Genomic DNA, 22,833 nt, shown 5'->3' with positions numbered 1-22,833 from the left:
ACTACAGCCGACTGTCCAAAGTCTGTCTGCTAATCAAGTTGATAGCAAACTGAAAGCCCATATATTGCTAAATAATGTCTGACTAGTAGCTGCAAGCTTCAAGGTTTTTAAAACATAATGGTGCGTAGAAACATTTATACAGTTTTTCACCCCAAATGAGAAAGAGAAGCATCTGCTACAAAAAAGAGGAGTAAAAAACAGTTTGACTTTCACCAAGAAATGTAATCTGGCCATTTGTTCTCTATAATCTGTCTCCATTAGGATTAGGGACCATAATACTGACCTCTTTGGGCCACCATGACTTTAAATCTGAAAACAATAGATTAATTCAGCAGAGCACTTCAAGGTGATAGATTGTCATCCTCTTCTTCCGTCTGAATGTTTCCTCCATCATGGTCGGTGGTCTCAGAGAGCTGCAGATGCAAACATTTACATTACACAGGTGAATTGAAAAAGTACCACTCATATAAACACTATAATTTATCACAGGTCTCCATTCTGTTCATCTGGATAATTCCAATTTACAGCTGAAGAGAATCAGAATTAAAGTTTACCTGAAAAATGTAATATTACTCAATACTACTAAAAACAAAACAGATTTTGCAACAGAATTGTCACATGTCAGCTGAAACAGTCATAAGGGAATCTGCCGGCTGACGTTTTCAACAACAAAAAAATGAATAGCATGAAAGAATTTCCAGGAGACGGAAATCGCAATAATCTTGAGACGTGACGGTAAAACAACAGGATGTTAAAGAGATTGGTTTCTGATGTAGTAAAGAAACTCAGACTGGTTGCATAAACAGGACATGGAATCATTATTCCCATATCTGTCTTAAAAAACTGCTTTCTTGATCTTAGATTATGTTATAATGTTCTGAGAAACACATTATTTGGGTTATATGCCATCAAAATAAATATGAATAAACAACTGTGGGTTTACCAACTCTATATAAGTTTACCTTTTTACAGTGAGGAAAATAAGTATTTGAACACCCTGCTATTTTGCAAGCTAAACATGACTGTCAATCTTTCTCGGATGCAAGATCTGACCTCCTGGGGTCTCAATGATCCAAAAAAAGGTGAGAAATCAGCACAGAACTACACGGGAGGAGCTGGTCAATGATCTGAAAAGTGCTGGGACCACCGTTTCCATGGTTACTGTTGGTAATACACTAAGACGTCATGGTTTGGTATCATGCATGGCACGGAGGGTTCCCCTGCTGCAACCAGCAAATGTTAAGGCCCACCTTAAGTTTGCCAATGACCATTTGGATGATCCAGATGAGTCATTGGAGAAAGTCATGTGGTAGACACCTCATCCTCACTCCCAACTCATCACATATTGACGCTTGGCCAAGTTGCGATGGGGATACCCCTCTCGTCAGCAACTGACGCTCGGGTTCATAACAAGTTGTAGCAGGAACTTTCGAAATTTTTTTTGAAGTAAAAACATAGCAATAACCCATTCCTTACCCTAACTCTAACCACTAAACCTAAAGAAACAATAGTATACGTGTTATCATGCACTTCTTAAGCTATAAAAGTAACTGTGTAGGCTAAACTTGACATGATATCCTGTCCATAACCAGACATTAACCCTGTGTGAAATACTGATGTGAGGGCTACCCCCTGCGCGTCAGTGTGAGACACACATAGGTTTGGCCAGGCGTCAATATGTGATGAGGGATGTTGGGTGTGAGAATATGTTGCAACAAATATAACTTTTTGGTCATGTTTCCACTAACCGTGTTTGGAGGAAGATAATTGATGAGTACCATCCCAAGAACACCATCCCTACCGTGAAGCATGGGGGTGGTAGCATCATGCTCTGAGGGTGTTTTTCTGCAAATGTTACAGGACGATGACTGCAGCCATATACTGTATTGTGAGGTTTTGGGGAACAACCTCCTACCCTCGGTCAGAGCATTGAAGATGAGGCGAAGCTGGATCTTCCAACATGACAATGACCCGAAGCACACAGCCAGGATAACCAAGGAGTGGCTCTGGGAGAAGCATATCAAGGTTCTGCTGTGGCCTAGCCAGTCTCCAGACCTAAACTCAATAGAGAATCTTTTGAGGGATCTCAAACTCTGGTTGTCAGCGACAGCCCAGAAACCTGACTGATCTAGAGAAGGTCTGTGTAAAATCCCTCCTGCAGTGGAGGGATTTTCGCCCTCCTGTGCAAACCTGGTGAAAAACTACAGGTGCAGCTGTATCACAACTAAATAGTTAAAAAATACACTGTGATTTCTGGATTTATTTACTTTTTTTGTTAGATTATGTCTCTCACAGTGGACATGCACCTATAATGACAAAGTCAGACCCCTCCATGATTTCTAAGTGGGAGAACTTGCTAAATAGCGGGTTTTTTTATACTCATTTTCCTTACAGTATATCGAATCAGAGGCACCTGTAGGGGCACCACTCTTCTCTATGCAAACAAGGCTCTATTATTAAACTAGAAACTTAGTAATGATGACAAACCTGGAGGTTCTGCTGGGATGGTGCAGGGTCTGTTTCCTGCACTGGGTGTCCTTTATTCCCATCCTCAGAGTCTATGTCCTCCTGTCCATGCAGAGGTGGAAAGGGAGGGGTGTTGTTTGCAGTGGGCTGCAGGGGAACAGCAATGTTCTGCTCCTGCTGAGATTTTACCATGACATGTTTCACTTGTCTCTAGTTATCATAACTTCAGGCTGATGAGGAGGCACCAACTTACTTGTAGGTGATGTGAAGCGGCTGCTTGATCACCTGTCTCTTGGATTGGATGCCCTAATTGAAATGGAACTGCAGCATGCTGAGGACATGGAGGACTGACTTTTGGAGGCTGGTTCCTACAGGGTGGAGGTATGGGTGGAGGTGGAGGTAGGGGCCTGGCAGTCGTCTAAATATGCATAAAATAAAATTGAATAAAATCTCTGTATCACAGCAAAGTCTATATATAGTTGCACTGAAATGGTCAAAGATGACCTAAAGTTTCTTAATAGTATTTACACCATATATATCACTTTAGTATGACAGAGTATTAGGGCCAGGCTGGAGATTTTTTTTTTCTTCTATTTCAACAATGCATAGAAAACAGTTTTAATAGTATGAGAATGAAGTCATCATTCAACAACCCGTTTCAGAAAGAAAGCTTCGAGCTCCGACCAGCAAATGATGGCTGACCAGCTCCAGCAAACAGCAACCTGAGTCCACTTTGACATCCTGCCCAATTTGATGCTGTTGCTAAAAGATTTCCTTATTTGTCAAACCACAGCCAAAGTATAACTTCACATAATGCTCCACATTCCTCATTTTAGCGAAGAAATTGCTTCTTGTAAGTGTTGTCATAAAATACTACTTGTTTCTTGAAATTTTAGAACTTTTTTCTCTTATTATTGCGACTTTATTACCGTAATTTTACGACTTTATTCTCATATTACAACTTCATTATCGTAATATTACGACTATATTCTCATAGTTTTACAACTTTATTCTCGTAATTTTACGACTTTTTTCTCGTAATTTTAGGACTTTATTCTCTTAATTTTAGGACTTTGTTCTCGTAATTTTAGGACTTTATTCTCTTAATTTTAGGACTTAGTTCTCGTAATTTTAGGACTTTATTCTCTTAATTTTAGGACTTTGTTCTCGTAATATTACGACTTTATTCTCGTAATTTTAGGACTTTGTTCTCGTAATTTTATGGCTTTATACTCGTAATGTTACGGTTTTATTCTCGAAATAGAAAAAAAACCTCTAGCCTAGCCCTAAGACTCCATGATAATGTTACACTAGCGCTCTGTGATGTGGCTTAAAATTATACACCCTTTTTTCCCCCTACCAAATACAATTAATAGATTTTCTTTCTTCTTAAATTTCTTTATAAAAGGTGATAAATGATATAAATGACTTTCAAAAACTAGCTGTTATTTCAACCATCTCCTCTGGGAGGTGACCTTTGTTTAAAGGCCAATGAAACTCGAGCTGTGAAGCCTGGATGTTTCCCAAACAATGAGAATATGACGTGTTTACAGCTAGTAGAATCACACAGTGGGTTAGTTTGGCTCGGACAGGTGATGAGCTGATATTACACAGACCTAAAAGAGCGCATTAGTGGGAAAAAAATGCAGATGTTCAAAAAATGCAATCTTCATAAACAGAAAATTAAATAATAAAATGGATTAATCAATAAATTGCCGAGCCCTATACATAAAAAGCACTACAAAGTAAACTAACGGTAATCAAAGTGGTAATAAGATAAGCGTTGTGTTCCCTACTTCCATGGGGTCTTTACCTTGCAGAGAAATTTCACCGAGAATACAAAACAGACATCAATCGCATTTTCATAAAACAATCACTTCATCCCTGGAACTTTATAGACTATTTTAGCTCAGAAAGCTCCAATCCGATGAGATAAAAAGTACAGCGAAGTTAGCAGCGGAGCAGTGAGTCAATGGGTGGGTTTGGAAGAACCGCACACATCTCACCGAAGACTTTTAACAAACAATTTCTTACTCGTTTGTGTTCGTTATAAAAGTGTTTTAATATTAGAATTAAAAAATAATTAAGAAAATGAAAAAGAAATACTGTATACTTACCATCTTTGACGTAAAAACATACAACCACTTCCTGAGTTCCAAAAAAACAAACAAAAAAAACTTCCTGAAATACTTCCGGTTATGTGCTTCAAATAAAAGTACAGCAAACATACCGCAGGTATTAAAAACATAATTTTTTTTGTTATTCTGTATTTGTTTATTAGTTTTGTATTGTATGATTTTGTCATGCTGTTAAACTGTGTTTATTATTAAGCATGTAAAGAGTGGGAAAATTTTCATCCCTTTCCTAAACGTTCTTAAATGTTTTAATTTGAAAAGAGGGCGGAAGCTCGGGACAGCTTCTAATGACGTAATTTCCGGTTGATCGCCTGTTGTAAACACAGCAAACAGCTGGACCCAGCAGCGGCTCCTAGTCAGGTTTTAGTCGGCAGTTGTATCACCTGCTGGAATCAGAACCACCGTATTAATACACATTTAGCGGTGATTTGTCTGAACTGGTGTATCCTTCCGCTAATAGCTAAGCTAAGCCCTGTTCTCTCTGAAGCCACCTGTGGTCCTCTGCTGTGTGAGTGAACAGAAAGCCTTGCCTTCTCTCTCATGGTGCTTTCTGGTCCATGGGGAACTGCCTATTTTCACAAGGTGGGGATGACGTTTCGCTGCTGAACGAGTCGGAGGGGGGCAGTCTGCCTGGAGAGACCCCGCCGCCCTACCAGGTAAGTAGTCCGAGTGTGAACTTTAGAACAGCCCGGATAACGACGTCACTCCAAAGGTTTAATCACTTGCGTTAAATATATCGAGAATATAAAAATGAGTAAATAGGGAAGACGTTGTCATGTGATAAATTCGCTGAAGCCCATTTTTAGCGCTGATAGCGTGACTGGATGGTTGATATCATGGATATGTTCCCTAAAACTTTCCCAAAAGTTATATAACTTTCACTTTCTAAACTTTAGAGAACGTTCCAGAAGTGGGATTGATATCATAAATAGTCTCTGTAAATAATCTACTGTATGGTACAATACATCAAACAAATTAATCTTGAGCTTTTTTTTTTTTTTTTGATAAAACAAAAGGGAGATAATCTGGGATTAAATAACCCATTTTATTATCTATACATTTATCCAAGTAAAGGCAGGCTCTTAGATCTTAAAGTGTTTTTAATCAATAAAAATGTATTTTTAAAATCCTAGAAACTAATCCCTAATGTGATTTATTTTTCTCTTTGGTGATTTATACACCGCTATCAATAAAACGCTGTAAATAACATGTTATTTAGTTACTTTTTGAGTTATAGATGTAAATGCTAATGTGGTGTAAATTAATTAAATCCTATACATCTAAGAAATAATACCACACAAATCAACAAAACTGTAGCTGAATTACCAGGTATGTTTTTGCTCCAGGTCCCTCTATTTTTTCCACTTTCCCTTGAATTCCCAAAAGGCAGCAAAGACATCTTGAATTGTTAAAAACAACAAATATTCTCTTTATGATTAAACTGTTGTTAGAAGAGATCCAATGTTTAAAAGTTCATAGAAATCTGTGGTGGATTATGTTTTTTTGGCATCTGCTTCTCCGCTCTAAAACAATCTCTGCAGATTCATGATTGTAGTATAGAGCAAGTAGTTTACCCACATCTAAATCCCGCATGACATAATGATCATATGATCAAATCTTTAATTCACAATATCCCATTTTGTGACAGGTTCCTTTTTTTTTTTTTTTTTACATGCAAACCATTTCCAAGGAAGAGACTAATTTCAGAAGTCGATGCAAAAATAGTCCTATATATTCTAAAGTTTAATTGAAAATAATATAAAAAGAGAATGAAATGTATTTTGCTCCATAGATTTTATTTTTGCTTGGAATTGAAACCAGACATTTAGACTCAAACCTTGTTTAGTCACCTTTTCATTTTAAACTTTACTACTCATTTCCGATTTATGGATTAGCAAATCTTTATTTTACTTTAATTTAAAACCAGAAATTGAAGTTGCTTGTAGGCTTCCTTTTGAATAATCCTAAAGATTAGAGTCAGCGTCTCACCTACTGATTTAAATAAAGGCCGTATCTGTTTTTTTTCCTGCATTAAATAAAAATAAATAATCTAACCTGAAAGTGCTGCATTTATCTGTTGCGTTATGTCCACAAAAATGAGTCCCATATGAAGACTCAAATGTTCTTCATGGAGGATGAAGGCATTACTCTACAAATGACACAAAGGACCATTGTTGTATATGGAGGTAAAAAAGTTAGGAAGTTTAAAAACAAAACAGAAGTATGAGCATAGTGTGGTCATGTGATCATGGGTCTCTGGCTGCCAAATGAACTGCTGCACCTCAGAAATTGGAATCCATCATAGAAAAATAGCAAATGTGTACAAACTTTGAAGAGATATCTGAAGTTATCAATTAAAATGTTAAAAGCTATGCTCAAAGGGAACAGTGATGCCAAATGTCTTACATAACGAGTGGATATGGACCAAAAAAATAAATGCTTTTGATTGGTCATCACAAATGCCCTGGTCCCAATCCCATAGAGACCTTATGAACTCTTAGGAATGGTCATTGGCAAACATGAGGTCAGTGACCTACACATGTAACCAAGTTATTACAGCTCTGTCAGGGCGAATGGGTAAGAAACTTTTTTTTTTTTTAATTAATTGATGCAGTTGTTTTTTTTTTTTTTAGATAAAAGAATATGTGTACATTATTTATTATTTATTTATCCTCCCTCCATTATTCTGACATTTGACAAGTTGAGATGACTTTGTTAATCCTTACTAATATAAACAGGCAAGATTTAATGTCAGGCAGGGAGAAGAAAAGGTTTTTTGTATGGAAACGCAACATATAATTTACTTAATGATCATGAAAAAATGATAATATTGTGCAGAGCTAGGATGTAGAAGTGAAGGGTCCTGAAATGAATGTGTAATTGTAGGAGGAGAAAAAAAAGAAAATCCCATCTACTGCTTTATCATCCAGCTTCGTCTGCCAGTGTAATTGTACGGTCAATGAACAAGCTGTAGTGTCTGGGATATCTTCCCACAGCCATGTTTCAGTAAAACATAAAATACTTCATTCCTGATGTTCCTGTTGTCTCCCAGCCAGTTTTCCATTCTCGCCTGTTTTCATTCGCCTTGGATCTAACATTCCTCATGGGCTCCTCGTTTGTTCTGTCCTACAGTTTCAGACTCTCTTGCTTTAACCTGTTTGGGATTTGTAATCTTCATCCATGGTTTAAATCAGATGCTTCAGAAGGAAAAACAGTATTCCCCATTTAGCGTTTTTACACGTTGAATGATTTCTAAAATGCTTCCTCTATGAGCAGTTGATAGTTGAATTTCCTTTGGGATTCTGCATTTGGAGACTGATGTTGTCTTTGGGGATTCATGTGTTCCAGCAGCACACCCCACCAGTGCCGGTCTTCCACCCCACACCAGGGGAGAGTCGCCTGGCCAGCCAGCTCACCGAGGAGGAGCAGATCCGCATCGCTCAGCGTATCGGACTCATCCACCACCTTCCCAAAGGTATCTTCGACCCGGGTTCTGACCCCTCGGAGAAGAAAGTGAAAGAGTAAGTGTTAAGTGGGGAATTTTATTTGAAAAGACCATATTTAAATCACCTAGTGAGATTTTTCACATTTAGTCATAACAACGAAATTCCTGTTGTCCCGTAAATGCCTCAGAGGGTTGTTACATAAAAGTTACTGAACAAAAAGGAGAAAAGGTCATAGGTCGCCATAGTGTGGCGAGTCTGTTCATGCAGAAATCCACCTTCAGTTTTCCCCTCATTTAACAGGAAGTGGCTCCGCTGGCACTCTAATGCCCCATCTACACTACCCCTCCGAATCCATGCTGAGTTCGTGCCAAGCTTGGATCAGTTAACCTTTCCGAGCATGGTTCTTACAACCATTTACACATCACGCTAGCACGGTTCCTCTCCTCCTATCTTTGGTTCATGATACTACAGCTCTAAGGCGGGAATTACGCAAACAAAAATGGTGGCACCCATAACATTTAGGAACTTTTGTGCCTGAATAGTCTCCTCCGCCCAAATGTCAATGAGAGCCTGAGTCTCTGCATCATCCCAGGTCGCAGCACGCTCTTTAGATGCTACTTATTGTTAATAGGCTGAGAAGCAGTTTGTGTTGTGAACAGGTGAAAAGATCTGTGAATTACAAACGCGAACATGGTGGGAAACCAGCGACTCAGCTGACTGTAAATAGAAGATGACGCAGTCTGGTCATGCACTCTTTCTTATCAGACAACTGAGCCGTATCTAAACCGTGCCAAGCCCTACTGTTGAACTAGTACAAGAATTAGCGTGGTTCGGTTGTTTCTGTAGTGTAAATGGGGCTTAAGTCCACTATCTGGACTCTGATCCGTCCTCGCTGTTAAGAGGCCGACTGTGGCAGAGTCATCTGAGAACTACTGAGCAGTTGTCTCACATCCTAGTTATTCATTTCTGGGGTTTGTCAAGTCAATGTCTGGAATGAATGTGATAAAGAATCTGCTTTAGCACATGAAAGTTACAGTTCAGATGCTCTGTATCTAGTTTGACCAAAGGAGGAACAAACAGACAAGATGTTCAATTCAATTCAGTTTATTTATATAGCGCCACTTCACAACACATGTCATCTCAAAGTACTTTACAGATACAATTAGACCAGATCAGATAATCAGATTTGTTTTTGTTCAGTTAGTTTATGCGTAGGGCTGAATGCAAACAAATTCCAAGTTTACAAGGTTTTCATTAAAAAAGCAACTTGGGAATCTGTGAATCATTTGCCTTTATCATTCTTTGCTTCTTTGTGTGTTTATCACATGAAATCCCAATAAAACATTGAAGGCTAAGATTGTAAAATGACTAAATATAATAACAAATGTGCACTTATTTGCACGGTGCTGTTTGCTAAGGAGCTGTTTCTCTCTTCAGGTGTGTGATCTGCATGATGGAGTTTGAATATGGTGATCCCATCCGGTTCTTGCCTTGTCTGCACATCTACCACCTGGACTGCATCGACCCGTGGCTCATGCGTTCCTTCACCTGCCCCTCCTGCATGGAGCCCGTAGATGCAGCCCTGCTCAGTACTTACGAAACCAACTGAGCACAAGAGGTGTCAGCAACAGGCAGCCTGGAAGGTGCGGCCCTGAGGCAGATATATGTAAGGTCTTTGGGGATGAAGACCTGTGTCAAGAACTGCTGCTTTACATAGTGCATTATAAAGATTTAATCCACGCCTGTTTGTGTCGGAGAGAAAAATGCGCCAAACCTTTTCACAGGAGCAAATGCTGTGTAAGGAGTGGAAAAAAAAAAGACAAAATGTGATGATTTTTAAAGCAATTAGTTGAGTTTTGTTCCTCATTGATGCTGTAATGTCCGTTATTTCAGCCTGGGAGGTTTATTAGTCATTTCAGTTATTGTTTGTTGAGTTTCCGATGAAAACTCGAAGTGAAAAGGTGATCTGAAGAAAGACCTTCACAAAAGTTTCCTTAAACAGAATAGATTCCAGTGCTTATTGCTTTCTGAATGTTATACGTTCAGCTATTAACCACATTCAAGGATTGCTGTTCTTTTATTTTTTGATGCATTAGTTGTGTTTTTGAGACAAGCTTTTCCCCTACAGCTTTTTTTTTATTCCGGATAACATCCTTTCTAATTGTTTTTTTTTTTTAGAGTCATTATGAGAAACTCGGCCTCCTGTTTGGTCCCTCTTAAAGCACACTGAGCGCCTCACCTTAAATATCGCAGCTCTTACATCCCAAACAGTATTGTGTTTTTATTTGTTTCTAAGCTTTTTTTTTTGAGTAACGGTTGTGTCCAGGCTTTGTGACTTCCTGTCTCTTTGTTTACCTTTTGTTGTTTTGAACTGCTGTTAGTAATTTACTAAATGTCTGAGACTGATACCCTAAAAACGCCCCCAGCTTTCAATGTCCGACATGTCATGTGAGGTTGACTCTGCTTTGCTAAGAAAAACCGGTGAAGCTGCAGCAGAGGGAAGGGGTGTAAACTGAATGTAAAGCCAGATTACAAACATTAATGGATGCTAATATTAGGACATTTCTGATTTACTGTGCACTCGCTGTGCCTTCTGTTGAAAGATGATGTAAGCCAAGTTCTGTGAAGTACAATCATTTATGCCTTTTCCTTTGTCGTTCTTTAGTTCTCCTCTAGGAGGAGACATATACCAGCACAATGTGTCACAGGTCTGTTTAAGGAAGCTGGAAATGTAATCTGGCTGCTGTGAGTGTTTCTAATTTATAATGTATGCAAAAAGTCTACAAAGTTAAGAAAACTAATAAAATGCAAATTAAATAAGCATCAAAATCTTTTCTGGTGTGAAGATGTTTTCTTTCGATTTATGAAACTTTTTTTGTGTGTGTGTTAATTTGATTTCTTGATTCTGTTAATCTGTTTTCCTATTAAGACCTAAGCGTTGTCTCCTCTGAGGCAGGAAATCAAACCTCGGGATTGAGACCAGCTATCAAGCAAAGCAATAGATGCTTTGTTTGCTGAATAGGATGTCACCATTAACAGTTAAAATTTAGACAAAGTTAATTTTTGTTTTCACAATTAAAAACAGAACATGATTTATAGAAGCGGGCTGCACAGTCGAGCAGTGGGTAGCACTGCTGCCTTGCAGTATTTTCCCTACCGGGTTCGATTCCCGGTCTTTCTGTAGGGAGTTTGCATGTTCTCCCTAAGGATGCGTAGGTTCTCTCTGGGTACTCCGGCTTCCTCCACGGCCAAAAGCATGACTGTTAGGTTAATTGGCTTATCTACATTATTATTATCAGGTGTGAGTGTCTGTGTGAATGGTTGTTGTTCTGTTTGTCTCTGTGTTGCCCTGCGATGGACTAGCGACCTGTCCAGGTTGAACCCCGCCTCTCACCCATTGCCAGCTGGAGATAGACACCAGCACTCCTCATGACCCCAGCAGGGATAAGCGTGATGGAAAATGGATGGATGGATTTATAGAAGCTAAAAAAGTAAAACAAGAAGCCTGTTTTTTTTTAAAGCTAAATAAATAAGTGCAATTGAAAGAAGGCATAAAAACAAAACAATTTATTACCAGAAGCATGAGTTAAAAAAGGAACTGCAAATACTTTATTTAATAAAAAATTAACAAAAACCTAGCTGTGTTTTTTTTTTTTTTTTTTTTTTTGTAAGGCCCAGATCAAAAGGGAAGATGGGAATAAATGGAGGTCAGGGTTATGGTTTGATTGTGCTTATTTACTATTTAAGCTGTTTATAAAATAAAAGATACTTCGTTAAAAATGAAATTGATATAAGGATTGGAACACTATCACTATGTCCAAGACTTATAGTATCAGAGATTAAAAAGAAAACTTAAAGTTATCAGATGGGGAAATCTCAGGTCGTGGTCAAACCAAAGACCCACTTCCTGAATCAGACACACAGTTAGGCTGAGCTGTTAGGCTTCATCAACATAAGACTTCATATGCAGGAGCTTTGCAGCTTGGAACAAAAGAAAACACCTTGGTTTTTTTCCAAGATCAATATCCAGTGCCTGGGTAACATTGACGTTTGTTAAATTCTTCACTGGACATAAAAAAGCAAAAAAACAGGATTATTACTGGACTAAAGATGGTCAGGAAGATCAGAGTCCCAGGGTGCTGTATAAAACAGAATAGCTCCCTTCACTGAACCGTGTGATACTCCTCCTGTCACATGTTCAAATTTAGATTATGTTTTGGTGAAAATATTGTTGATTCTTCTGGAAAGACATAAGAAAAACTTCCCCAGATATGCCGACTATATCTCAAAATAGCCTTGTAATCAACATTACTCCAAGCTGTATCAGAACTGAGTCAGCTGGCCTCATGATGTCACCAGAGACGCCTTGTCTGTTTTGGATGATCTTTACAGAAATCAGACTGAAACATCAGTAAAACATCATGTTTTCTTTTTTTAAGATAAAGAACCCAAAACAGCTGCAACATGCAGACGCACATTACGCATATTTTCCTTTCAGTATGTTTTCACCTAAAAGGAAAATATGTGTGGATATATTAACTTGATTTTTATGAACTAAGTTCTTCCAAATGCGCCACTGATTGATTGATAGGAAAATAACTTTAGAATAACAGAAACCAGACCAGCTGCAAATTATGATGAAGTTAATCTGTCTGGCAAAGAAGCTTTTCCCCCCCTTTCTTTGTCACCACAGACTGTTTGTAGTCATAAACAGGAAAACACCAACAGACCCAAAGGCCAGATGAACAGCAGCCAACATGGCTGACAACATCCAGCTGCTGTGGTTTCAGATCAACACAGTCATCCCCATGAATACAATACGATGGATAACAATGCATTTTTATTTTTTATTTTTTTTACAGATTTTAATAAAAAAAACAAAAAGGTGGCATAAATATATACAGCTTTGCTTCTATTGCATATCTTAAATTATTGTGAGTATCAATATGAAAGAGGGGACTGAACAAACTGATTTAGTAAACAATATAAACAGAATATAAATCTAGTTTTATATCAAAAATATTATACATTATCTTTGATTTTTTTTTTTTTTTCTTTTTTTACATTATATAGAAAAGGATCATTAGATCAAGGCTTTATGTTACCAAAATCAGGATTAAAATTATACCAATAAGAAAATACACGGTATTTTCCTTCTCTGGTCTATAATGCATAGAGTCCCATGACAGTAGCCAGAGCCACGAAGAGTCCCAGGACCATCCTGATCATTGGGGAAATGCTTCCTGGAAACTGGAGTGTTTTCCTTACAACCGTTGTGGAGTTTGTTAAACTTTCCTGCTGCGAATTTCCTGCAACACTCAGCATCTTCTGTAAGCCATCAAACACCTGTAAGAAAAAGAAGTGAGAGCAAATCAGCTGCCTGTGATTTAATGATTAACTAAGAGCAAAGGTTCTTCTTGTTTGGTCAGCTGCCTTACAGCAGGCGGGAAATCCCAGTGTCCATCCATCCGCCCTTCTCACCTGGATGTTTAACTCGAAGGCCCTAACGGCTTCCTCCAGCACGCCGTTCCTTTCCTCCGCCGTCAGCTCCACGCTGTTCATCCGGCTGCGGTAGAGCTGCTTGAACAGGTTGGGGCTGGAAACGCCAGGGAAGGCAAAGAAAGACAGACCCTCGCTGCTTTTCAGCCCCATGGACTTCTGGGCGATTCGGCCAAGGACCTGCCCTCCAGACAGGTCTCCTAGGTAGCGGGTGTAAGCGTGGGCAACAAGGAACTCTGGGTTCTCTGTTCCAATCTGGAAAATACAGAAGAATAGAGAGCATTACCCCTTTAAAGCAAGGATTACAGACACCTTAAACGTCCTGTTTAATTTTGCAGCCTTTGTTTTATACATTATTTGCTCAAATATTAAAATGCTTCTTTTTTTAATCAGGACATCTGCATGATTACAGAGGCTTATTGTATTCCATTATCAGGCTTATAGAAAGTGTTGCTGTCACCTACAAGAGAAATAAAAGGTTGCATGCATGGCATAGAAAAACTACCTGTCTGAGTCTGTGGCAGTATCTCTGAGTTGCAGCAGGGACGACTATCTTCTGTCTCCAGTCTGGTCCATTGAAGTATTCCAGGTCCTTCTCGATGGACTTGAGCCTGGCCAGTTCAGCAGGGAAGTAAATGGGAGCAACAGCAGGGTGGTTGGAGTTCATGTCCAGCTGTTCCTCCAAGGCCTGGTAGATCTCATACAGGGAGCACAGCAGGAGCTACAAACAAGCAGGACAGAAGCTGCCATTTAACGCGCTGGAATCCAACCAACAGTAATTAATGGGATCAGTTGTGCTGTAGACGTTATTATTACCTTAAATTGTGGAAGTGTGACTTGTCCCTTTTGGAAGCTCAGCATCAGTTCTGTGTTTTCTGCTCTGACATGACTCTCCTTGGTCACCTCTTTGATTTGTTCTGAGAGATCCCTTAGAGAGAGAAAAAGGCAACATTGGTTTTCAGGATTGTTGTCAACACGGGGGAAAGTGCGAAACAAGCAAAACAAAACAAACAAAAAAAAACAATCACAGTAACTTTATTTTACCTCTTATCTGTCTGCTCTGCTGTCTGGGTCCTCTTCTCTGTTTCCATTGTGTTTTTAAGGAGAAGCTGGCAGAAAATATGAGTCAAATTAAACCATCCTGCAGCATAAAAGCCATCACTGTATAAATATTCAGAAAATCTGAATAATAGTAAATGTACTGTGATTTACTCACCAGTGGTGATGAGATCCTGTGGGTTTAGTAGCGGCTCTCCTGTCAGATTCTGCAGCTCAGTTTGGTTGGCTTCACTCCTCTCCCTCTTTTATACTCCTGTCTACTCCTCCCTCTCCTCCCCTCCGCTGCAATGAAAACAGGAACTCTAAGTCATACCACTTTGCTAAACATGAACTGGCAACTCCATTAGAAGCAGTAGGAGGGACAGAGAAACCATGATGCAGCAGTTTTAGCAAGTAGGCTTGGAACAAAGCATGGGGAGGGACTATAGGACATAACATGACTGAGCATTGTTTAGCAGTTCCAGGGAAAATCACTGAGCCCAAAACATGACGGAGCAACTCGGGATTCATCAGCTAGATGGGAGGAAGAGGAGGAGCCATTCCTAAACATGACACTGACTTTCCTAGAGTGCAGCGGGAGGAAGAGTTGAAACATTAACATTATAGGTTAAGGGAAAACACATGTAGCTTAATAAAAGAAAACATAAAAAGAAAGGAAACTTAAATAAAGCCTGTTGAGGCAACTAGAGACTTGGAATAGCAACTTTTTCCAGGCCAAGAACCCCCAAACTGATGGCAAGATGGAGGACGGACCCCCTATATATAGTATGATTATATATAGTATCAAACTGGTCCTATAGTCGCTCTATTAAAGATGGAGTCATGTAATGAAAGTAATTTCTCCCTGGGATTATTTAAGTATTTCTGAATCTGATTCCTTGTTGATGGGACAGGTGTTGTGAATGAAACGGTGCCCAGCTTTGAAAGAGCTCCTGTGTGTCCAATGTGTGCATTGATGACTGAAAGGCATCTTCTGCCTCCATTTGTCTTTACTACAGTGTGTTGAATTCATGTTAATGTTTATTTAAAGACATTTCAATTAGTGGAAAAAAATGCGGGGGGGGGGGGGGGGATATTAAAAAATTCTAATTACCGGTAACCAAAACTTTTGCAACCCCCATGCAGTACCTTCGTGGACCCCCTAAGGGTCGCCAACCCCCTGTTGAAGACCTCCAGTGTAGAGGTTCCAGCATCAGAAAAATTTAAATCCCAGATATAATTGCCATGTTACACATTTCATTAGTAACATAGTAAAATATTCATGATTTAAGACGGTTTGATTCATCTCAGCACCACATTGGTAGTTTAAGCCAGGCACTGTGCAGCATCCCAAAGGCGTTTTAATTGACTGGGATTTGACTGGGATGTGTTAAATGGAGCAAACTAGCCTTTTTATTAAGAAATAATCACAAGATTCCTTCCTTATTATGGTGTTTTTCTGGACTGAGCTATCCGTTTGAGTGTTTTGCCTGTAATCAGTGATGCATATCTGTCATGGTAACATTGTGAGTTAAACTCAACTAAAAGTGATTCGTGTAGCCACGCCACTGGATACACTTCATTTTATCCAACATTTAAAAATGTTTGATAACATTCTTACATGTTATCTTGATGAAACAGATCAAAGATGCTCTTCAAACCTGCGGATAACCGAACTGGGCGATTGTCAAATCAGCAAGGAAATCAAAAAGACACGCACTAGAAGATAACGGTGAGAAGATTAAACGCAAAAACATCGCTATCCCATATGTTGCTGCATTCTCTGAAAAACTCAAGAGGATTTTCTCTAAACACAAAATCCCAGTACATTTCAAACCTAACAAGACCCTGAAGCAGAGGCTAGTGCATCTTAAGGACAGAACCCCCAAACCAAATATGAGCGGAGTGGTGTATGCAGTTCAGTGTAGTGAGGAATGCTCTGATCTTTATATTGGAGAAACCAAACAACCTCTCCATAGATCCATGGCCCAACACAGAACAGCAACCTCCTCAGGACGAGACTCTGAGGTACATCCTTATGGATAAAGGACATTCCTTTGAGGACCAGAATGTTCACATTTTGGACAAAATAAAATAGGTGGTTTGAGAGGGGCATGAAGGAGGCCATCTATGTTAAGAAAGAAAAATCTATTTTAAACGGAGGGGGGTGGACTCAAATTTCAGCTTTCAAAAACCTTCACTGCAGCAGTTGAGTTCATTCCTTTCCTTTATCATTGCAACCCCATCCCATCTGTACAGGAGAGCGGAGGACCTCGCCTATTCAGCCAGGCCAATAATTCCCTTTAACGACACCCTATTCAGAGACTTAGGCAGGTATGGGGCATTGCAGGCTAACAAAGAAGCCAAACGACCCCCATTCCAAAGGGGTGGACCACTTCGTATGTTTCAATTTGCACATTTTCACAAAAAAAAAAAGAAGGTTTTGATGGGCTACTGTATAAAACCTGGAACTCAATGCTATTCCTGACCTTTTGAATTGAAAAAGCTTCCTCGATGGGAAGCAAAACGTCTTCAAATTTGGAAATAAGGTCCAGTGGATTGTTTTTTAACTGTTTTTGGAATGACTATGACCTGGATGACTCAGAATCTTCACCAGCACATTTCAGTGTCTTCTGACACCTTTTTTCAGAAGGTTCAACACAGGGTTTTTCCTATAGGATGCTTAAAAAAATGATGAAAAAAACTCTAGAAGATGTTAAGCTGAACGGGTTACTAAATGCAAATATGCTTTATCAAACAGAAAAACTGTTACACCAAACAGCAAGGTCAATAACTAACAATAAAATTACAAAAAAATATATAATTGTCTTTGATTATTATATCTTTCTTTTACTTTTTTATTTCTTATACTCTCCATGTGTTTTTATTTAGCACTTACCTCTTTTACTATGTAGCACTTTGGGATTTGTTTAAATATAAAGTGCATTACAAGTCCTAAGTATTATTATTATTATTATTATTATTATTAAGACAAAGTCAAGTTACACCAAAGAAATCTGCTTTCTCGTGGATTCTAAAATTAGTTAAAAGTTGTTTATCTTTCCAACAACAGCAAAGTCTGAAGCAATGGATGATCTGTTATTGATCTACCATTTCAGGCTGTTTAGTGACAAGTTTAACTCTGTTAAAGTTTGACTTTATGACAGAGATCTTCTGCTCATTAAATCATATTGCTCAATAACAAGTCACTCTTAGTTTTTTAATAGGTTTCGCTTATGCTAATAAAAAATGTCCTGAGAAAGACTGGACAGCTGACTGCTGACTGATCTAGTTTTCAGAGCTTAGTGAAGCTACAGCTTATCAAAAGTCTCAAAATATCACTTGTATTATTATTATTATTATTATTATTATGATATTCTATATTTTTTTAAACTTAGGCCTACAGTTGAGTTAGTTGTTTTTTGTTTTATATTATTTTTTAATCTTGGTTCACATGTAAAAGCTAGCATGCTCACAACAGCGACACCAAATGGTCAAGCTTATTTTAAACCATGAATCAGCGCTGGAGGCTGAAACATGACTCAGCATTTACAAGGAGGAGGAGCAGAGCGTTAACATGAGACACCAGCTTTGGCGTTGAACTTTAATTGCTTCCCCATGAATAACCGAGATTTAGCAAACGCTTATAGTGTGCGCGCCGCGCGCGCCAGATTTCAGACGTCATTAGATACAGCCAATAAAAAGAGAAGGGGAGACTGTGAACGGCAATCTATTTATTTTAACGAGTGGGCCTACACTTTATTCATGAATAAATTACATATGTCTGATAATTTTACATACAGTTTAAAAAGGATTAAATGTAAGTTTTTTTGTTTTTTTCTTTTTTCCAATAGCCATTAAAAAAGGGAAGTGTTGCAACCCTGGAATGATTGAAACATTTCCTAAATCCATTGAGTTTCACAAATCAATTTTTTTGTCTCAGTTTTTTATTCTGAGAATATATTTGTCAGACAGGCAGTCAGACTGGTAAAATGCACCTTTGAACTCTGGACGGTACATGTACATAAGGAATTAAAACAAAAGTATGAAATTGTTCAGCTTTTTGAATATTATTATCAAATATCCCAAATTAATATGGTAGATACAACTTATTATGATATCAATAATATTCACAAAAGAGTTGAAATGGACACTTTTAAAAAACAGATTTCTTGGAGCTCAATCTTTTAAAATATTCTTTCAACTCTACTTAAATTTTATATATATATATATATATATATATATATATATATATATATATATATATATATATATATATATATATATATATATATCTTCGAAGAACCCCCTCAGTTGTGCAATGTTTATGTTGCCAAGACTTGTACATCTAGCACTGCAGCAACACTTCTCTGGAATTTGAGTAGTTTTCCAGCGTATTCACTGTTGCAACCGTCCCCAAGCTGTCAGTTGTGACACATGTAGCCAAACACATGGATTGTAACGCATGCTAACAATATAACTTCATAGTAAACTAAATGGCTCATTTAAGGAACATTTAGGTCAGGCATTGTCTTTCACCCTACCAACTTTTTTTTTTTGCCTTTTCTTTTGTGTGTGAATAATACACAAAATTTTGTTTAATAGTATTTTTAAAGGTGCAATTGTTAAGTTAACAGTTGTAATTAATTAATACAAATGGTAAGGACAGAATGACAAATAAACACCACATAAAAAAAAATTTTTCACACCTCAAAAGTATCCATGCATCCATTCATATTCTCCCGCTTTATCCATCGGGCTCGCTGTGGGGCTGCTCCAGCAGTCTATGGGCAAAAACCAGGGCACACCCTGGATGGGTCATCGATCTGTCACAGAGACACACAACCATGCTCTAGACTCACACCTGAGGACAGTTTACCTTAGAGTCATGTTTTTAGACTGTGGGTGAACTCCACAGTTTCCCACAGTCTTCTGTGGGAGAACTGCAGAGAACTCAGGCATGCAAACGGCATGCAGAAAGACCCCAGGCCGGGAGTCGAACCCAGAACCTTCTTACTAAAATATAACAGTGCTACTCACTGGAACCACTTAAAAAATATGTTTTCCAATGAATTTAAAAGATGGTCTTGAATGTGTCTTCTGTCCCGCTAGTGCAGGGGATGGTCCAACTGAGCATGCAGAGTATCAGTGTCATCAGTGGGAGTATTGGGGAGTGGTGGCCTAGTGGTTAAAGCAGTGTGCTTGTGCTCTGAGAAGGTTGAAGTATATGGTTCGATCCCTACAGCCTCCATTTTGGGTTCCTGAGCAAAACCCTTAACGCCACACTGCTCTCTGGGTGCCACACAATGGCATCCCACTGCTCCTCTAGGGGATGGGTTAAATGCAGAGGTAAATTTCTCCAATGTGAGATAAATAAAGTTAATTAATTATTACCATTGAAGCATGTTTCTAACTGAAAAAAAAAAGACATGTTGCAACTGTCCCTAGTCTAACCCTACTTTTGGGTCTCTTGAAGCAAGGTTGCACAGTCAAAATGGATACCAGTCTTTCATTTATTTCATTAAATGTTATCATAACCTATTGGTTAAAGGAAGCAGACCCTTGTATTTATAGTGCATCAAAATCAATGTTTTCCTTATTTGCTTAATTTTATGTCATTTATTTATTTGCATGATGCTGAGCTGGTGCAGTTAGACTCATGGACCATGGTGTTACCACACTCACATCAGACAGGGTCATCAGGAGAAAGTTGAATTATTTACCCAGTGAAGCACAGCAGTTTATCCAGCTAAACATGCCAAGTTTTTAATAGAAAACATTTAAATAACCTTTGTACTCACTGGTTCAGCTGGTCTAACGGTATACATGTATCACAAACACATCTGATCTAAATAGGTGTAATTAAAAGGTTTATGATCAGCTTGATAAGCTGCTGGGGAGGTAACTGGGTCATCAGAATCAGGTGTGCTGCAGCAGAGAAACCTGTGATCACAGGTCGAGATACATTCGTACATGTATACCAGATCTCCAGAGAAGAATAGAAGGTCCTTTTTGTGATGGATTTAAATGGCTCAGAGCAAATAAACACGAATGCTGAGAAAAGTAGGTCCCACAGCCATCATAAGGTGATTGGATTATTATTATTTCTTTATTTCTAGCAAAACACAGACTAAGTTGGGATTGTGTATCATAGAAGGAACAAACTCAATATAATAATAGAATTTTAAGGATTATCAGACATAATCACCATGCTGACTCTGACAAATATCAGTTTTATTTTATATTGCTAATCTAAATACCCTACTGCAAAATTTGGATTCTGTCATCCCTACCGGAGTAGAATTCTATCAAAGTCATACTTCTAAAAAAATAAATAAATATACCAATGACTTCTTAATCTGTGTATAGTATAAAATTTGCAAAATTTCAAGAAAATTGATCTGGTCAGTTAAAGCGGGTTGATAATTAGTGTCAGCTGTTTTGGAGGTAATGAAATTAACAACAGGTGGACCAAAGGAGCAATTGTAAAGAGCCTTGAGATGACATGTGTTGTGAATTGGCGCTATATTAATAAACTGAATTCTATTGAGGAGACCCTAAGCTAGAGGCCACTGTCCTCGTCTAGTACAGTTGTTTCTAACAGTGAGGTGTGAGCCCTAAACTGTCCTCCAGGTTATTGCCCAGAAATTTGACTGCAGGAGTTACAGTTAAGATGGGGCAACAGCACCACCTGCTGGTCGGTCTGTAACTGCACTCCATTTTGTCCTTCGTTTTGACTGCAAAAATTTGTCAGCCTTTCATTCTGTTCTATTATATAGTTTATTAAAAAGCAGTTTTGTGGCGAGAATGAAGGAACCACGAGCAGATAAAAGTGAGAAAGCTTTATTCTTTCCACGCCACGAGAACAATGGCTGAAAAACACATGAACATCATTTTAGGGCTAAGTTAAACATCCAAAACCTGCTAGGTGATGAACACCACAATATTACTTAATCTATTTTATAGAGAATATTTAACTGAGAATATTTAAGCTATATATATATATATATATATATATATATATATATATATATATATATATATATATATATGCCCTAAAAAGCACAATTTCTATGCATATTGCATGTTTTATAGTATGTTTCAAGCCTGTGAATGTGCATAAATATCAGAAATGTCGAATTTTAAAACATCTAATTGGTAATATGGCTAATTTAATATAAACATTGAACATAATTAGCAAATCTACCTTAATATTTTAGAATTGTCTTTTGTCCCACTGAGAAATGCCAACATGTTGTTGATCAATATACAATGTTTTTTATGTACATTCTTTATTTTTTCTTTAAGAAATTATTAAATTAATTGATTAACTTTTAACAATGTATATTTGTAAATTAATTAGCTGTTGTTTTTAAAAGTTCAAATATTAAGAATGTAATTCCAGTTCTTTGACAAATTAGATAATGAAAAGTAACTGCATAGTTACTTTTGCCTGGTAATTAGATACTTTGTGCATTAACTGAGTTACTGTTTGGGAGGAATAACTAGCAACTATCTAATTACTTTTTTTAAGTTACAGAGGGATCATGGTTGTCATCAAATGCCAACAAAGTAAATATAAGCAGTAAAAAAAAACCTGAAATTGATCATATTCTGTGCTTCCCTGACTTTATTTATTTATTCCTATCCTGAATGTTTCATCTTTTTACACCTTTAGTGTCATCTTCAAATATTGTTTGCATCTTTTACAGGAGGTGAATGTCTCCCAAACAGAGAGGGAGCATCATGCGGGTGAGAACTTGACTTTTCAGGGAACCTTTTCTCATTTTTGAACAGTTACTCAATTGAAAGTTTTTAAATGAGGAATTGATTATCAGCTATCAGATTTTATTATTTGGCATGTTACAGGTAGGGTTTAACAAACACTCTAATGTAATGTTATTAAATCATTTTTTCTTTTCTAAGCAACAATATATTAAAACAAAGTAAAGCATGAATTTTTGTTAATGATGCAGTATTTTTCACCCAGATTCAGAACCACACTGGACTGAGTCCTATGGCCCCCTTCCTCCTCATTCAGTCTGCATGACACAAGATAAATGGATGTTAGGAGGTCTGGAGGTGAGAAAAAAAAATCAACTGAATTTAATTTAGTGTGCTTAAACATTATAAAGTGTTTCAGAGTCTTCCCACCATCAAATCCATGTCAGGAAAACTTTCAAAATGGAGAGATGCATGAAAACTACATGTCTGCTGACTGCATTGCTTCATCCTCAGACTCAAATATA

The 22,833-nt window shown here is 37.9% G+C and overlaps 3 protein-coding genes across 6 annotated transcripts; 1 reads left to right on the top strand and 2 right to left on the bottom strand.

The window, feature by feature from the left end:
- Positions 1–170: 170 nt before the first annotated feature.
- Positions 171–4,630, bottom strand: LOC107095686 (circumsporozoite protein-like). 3 transcript variants are annotated; one of them, XR_001481753.1, is made up of 4 exons: positions 4,280–4,299; positions 2,720–2,884; positions 2,488–2,643; positions 171–413 (listed from the first exon to the last, which is right to left on the bottom strand). XR_001481753.1 is itself a non-coding variant. In XM_015391904.1 (4 exons), exons 1-4 carry the CDS (start codon positions 4,584–4,586, stop codon positions 342–344), a joined length of 396 nt encoding a protein of 131 aa, XP_015247390.1. In that variant the 5' UTR covers positions 4,587–4,630; the 3' UTR covers positions 171–341. The 3 variants fall into 3 exon arrangements, 2 of the variants coding, with proteins under 2 accessions (XP_015247390.1, XP_015247391.1); XM_015391904.1 differs by lacking the exon at positions 4,280–4,299 and adding an exon at positions 4,584–4,630; XM_015391905.1 differs by lacking the exon at positions 4,280–4,299 and adding an exon at positions 4,584–4,630 and having other exon boundaries at positions 2,488–2,640.
- A 282-nt stretch (positions 4,631–4,912) lies between these two features.
- LOC107095689 (RING finger protein 11-like) lies at positions 4,913–10,866 on the top strand. Of its 2 annotated transcripts, none has more exons than XM_015391911.1 (3): positions 4,913–5,257; positions 7,953–8,122; positions 9,485–10,866. In XM_015391911.1, the coding sequence occupies exons 1-3, from the start codon at positions 5,159–5,161 to the stop codon at positions 9,654–9,656; spliced, it is 441 nt and encodes a 146-aa protein (XP_015247397.1). In that variant the 5' UTR covers positions 4,913–5,158; the 3' UTR covers positions 9,657–10,866. The 2 variants fall into 2 exon arrangements, with proteins under 2 accessions (XP_015247397.1, XP_015247396.1); XM_015391910.1 differs by having other exon boundaries at positions 7,950–8,122.
- Positions 10,867–13,122: 2,256 nt separating this feature from the next.
- Positions 13,123–14,874, bottom strand: LOC107095695 (heme oxygenase-like). The gene is made up of 6 exons (XM_015391918.1): positions 14,763–14,874; positions 14,591–14,655; positions 14,363–14,474; positions 14,052–14,267; positions 13,529–13,801; positions 13,123–13,393 (listed from the first exon to the last, which is right to left on the bottom strand). Exons 2-6 carry the CDS (start codon positions 14,635–14,637, stop codon positions 13,211–13,213), a joined length of 831 nt encoding a protein of 276 aa, XP_015247404.1. The 5' UTR covers positions 14,638–14,655; positions 14,763–14,874; the 3' UTR covers positions 13,123–13,210.
- Positions 14,875–22,833: the final 7,959 nt, after the last annotated feature.

The sequence above is a fragment of the Cyprinodon variegatus genome, unplaced genomic scaffold (genome assembly GCF_000732505.1).
Source record: "Cyprinodon variegatus isolate N-32 unplaced genomic scaffold, C_variegatus-1.0 Scaffold564, whole genome shotgun sequence".
Classification (NCBI taxonomy): domain Eukaryota; kingdom Metazoa; phylum Chordata; class Actinopteri; order Cyprinodontiformes; family Cyprinodontidae; genus Cyprinodon; species Cyprinodon variegatus.
Note: the sequence above shows the minus strand (reverse complement) of the source record. Positions and strands in the feature narration are given on the sequence as shown.

Excerpts from the sequence above, each read along its gene's own strand:
- LOC107095686 (XM_015391904.1), bottom strand. Across the intron at positions 2,644-2,719 it reads CCGCTTCACATCACCTACAA|CAGGAGCAGAACATTGCTGT; the intron begins GTAAGTTGGTGC and ends GTAAAATCTCAG. Across the intron at positions 414-2,487 it reads CATCCCAGCAGAACCTCCAG|CTCTCTGAGACCACCGACCA; the intron begins GTTTGTCATCAT and ends TTGCATCTGCAG.
- LOC107095689 (XM_015391910.1), top strand. The coding sequence starts at position 5,159 with ATGGGGAACTGCCTATTTTCACAAGGTGGGGATGACGTTTCGCTGCTG. Across the intron at positions 5,258-7,949 it reads AGACCCCGCCGCCCTACCAG|CAGCACACCCCACCAGTGCC; the intron begins GTAAGTAGTCCG and ends CATGTGTTCCAG. Across the intron at positions 8,123-9,484 it reads TCGGAGAAGAAAGTGAAAGA|GTGTGTGATCTGCATGATGG; the intron begins GTAAGTGTTAAG and ends TTCTCTCTTCAG.
- LOC107095695 (XM_015391918.1), bottom strand. The coding sequence starts at position 14,637 with ATGGAAACAGAGAAGAGGACCCAGACAGCAGAGCAGACAGATAAGAG. Across the intron at positions 14,268-14,362 it reads TCACACTTCCACAATTTAAG|CTCCTGCTGTGCTCCCTGTA; the intron begins GTAATAATAACG and ends GCTTGTTTGTAG. Across the intron at positions 13,394-13,528 it reads CCTTCGAGTTAAACATCCAG|GTGTTTGATGGCTTACAGAA; the intron begins GTGAGAAGGGCG and ends TTTTTCTTACAG.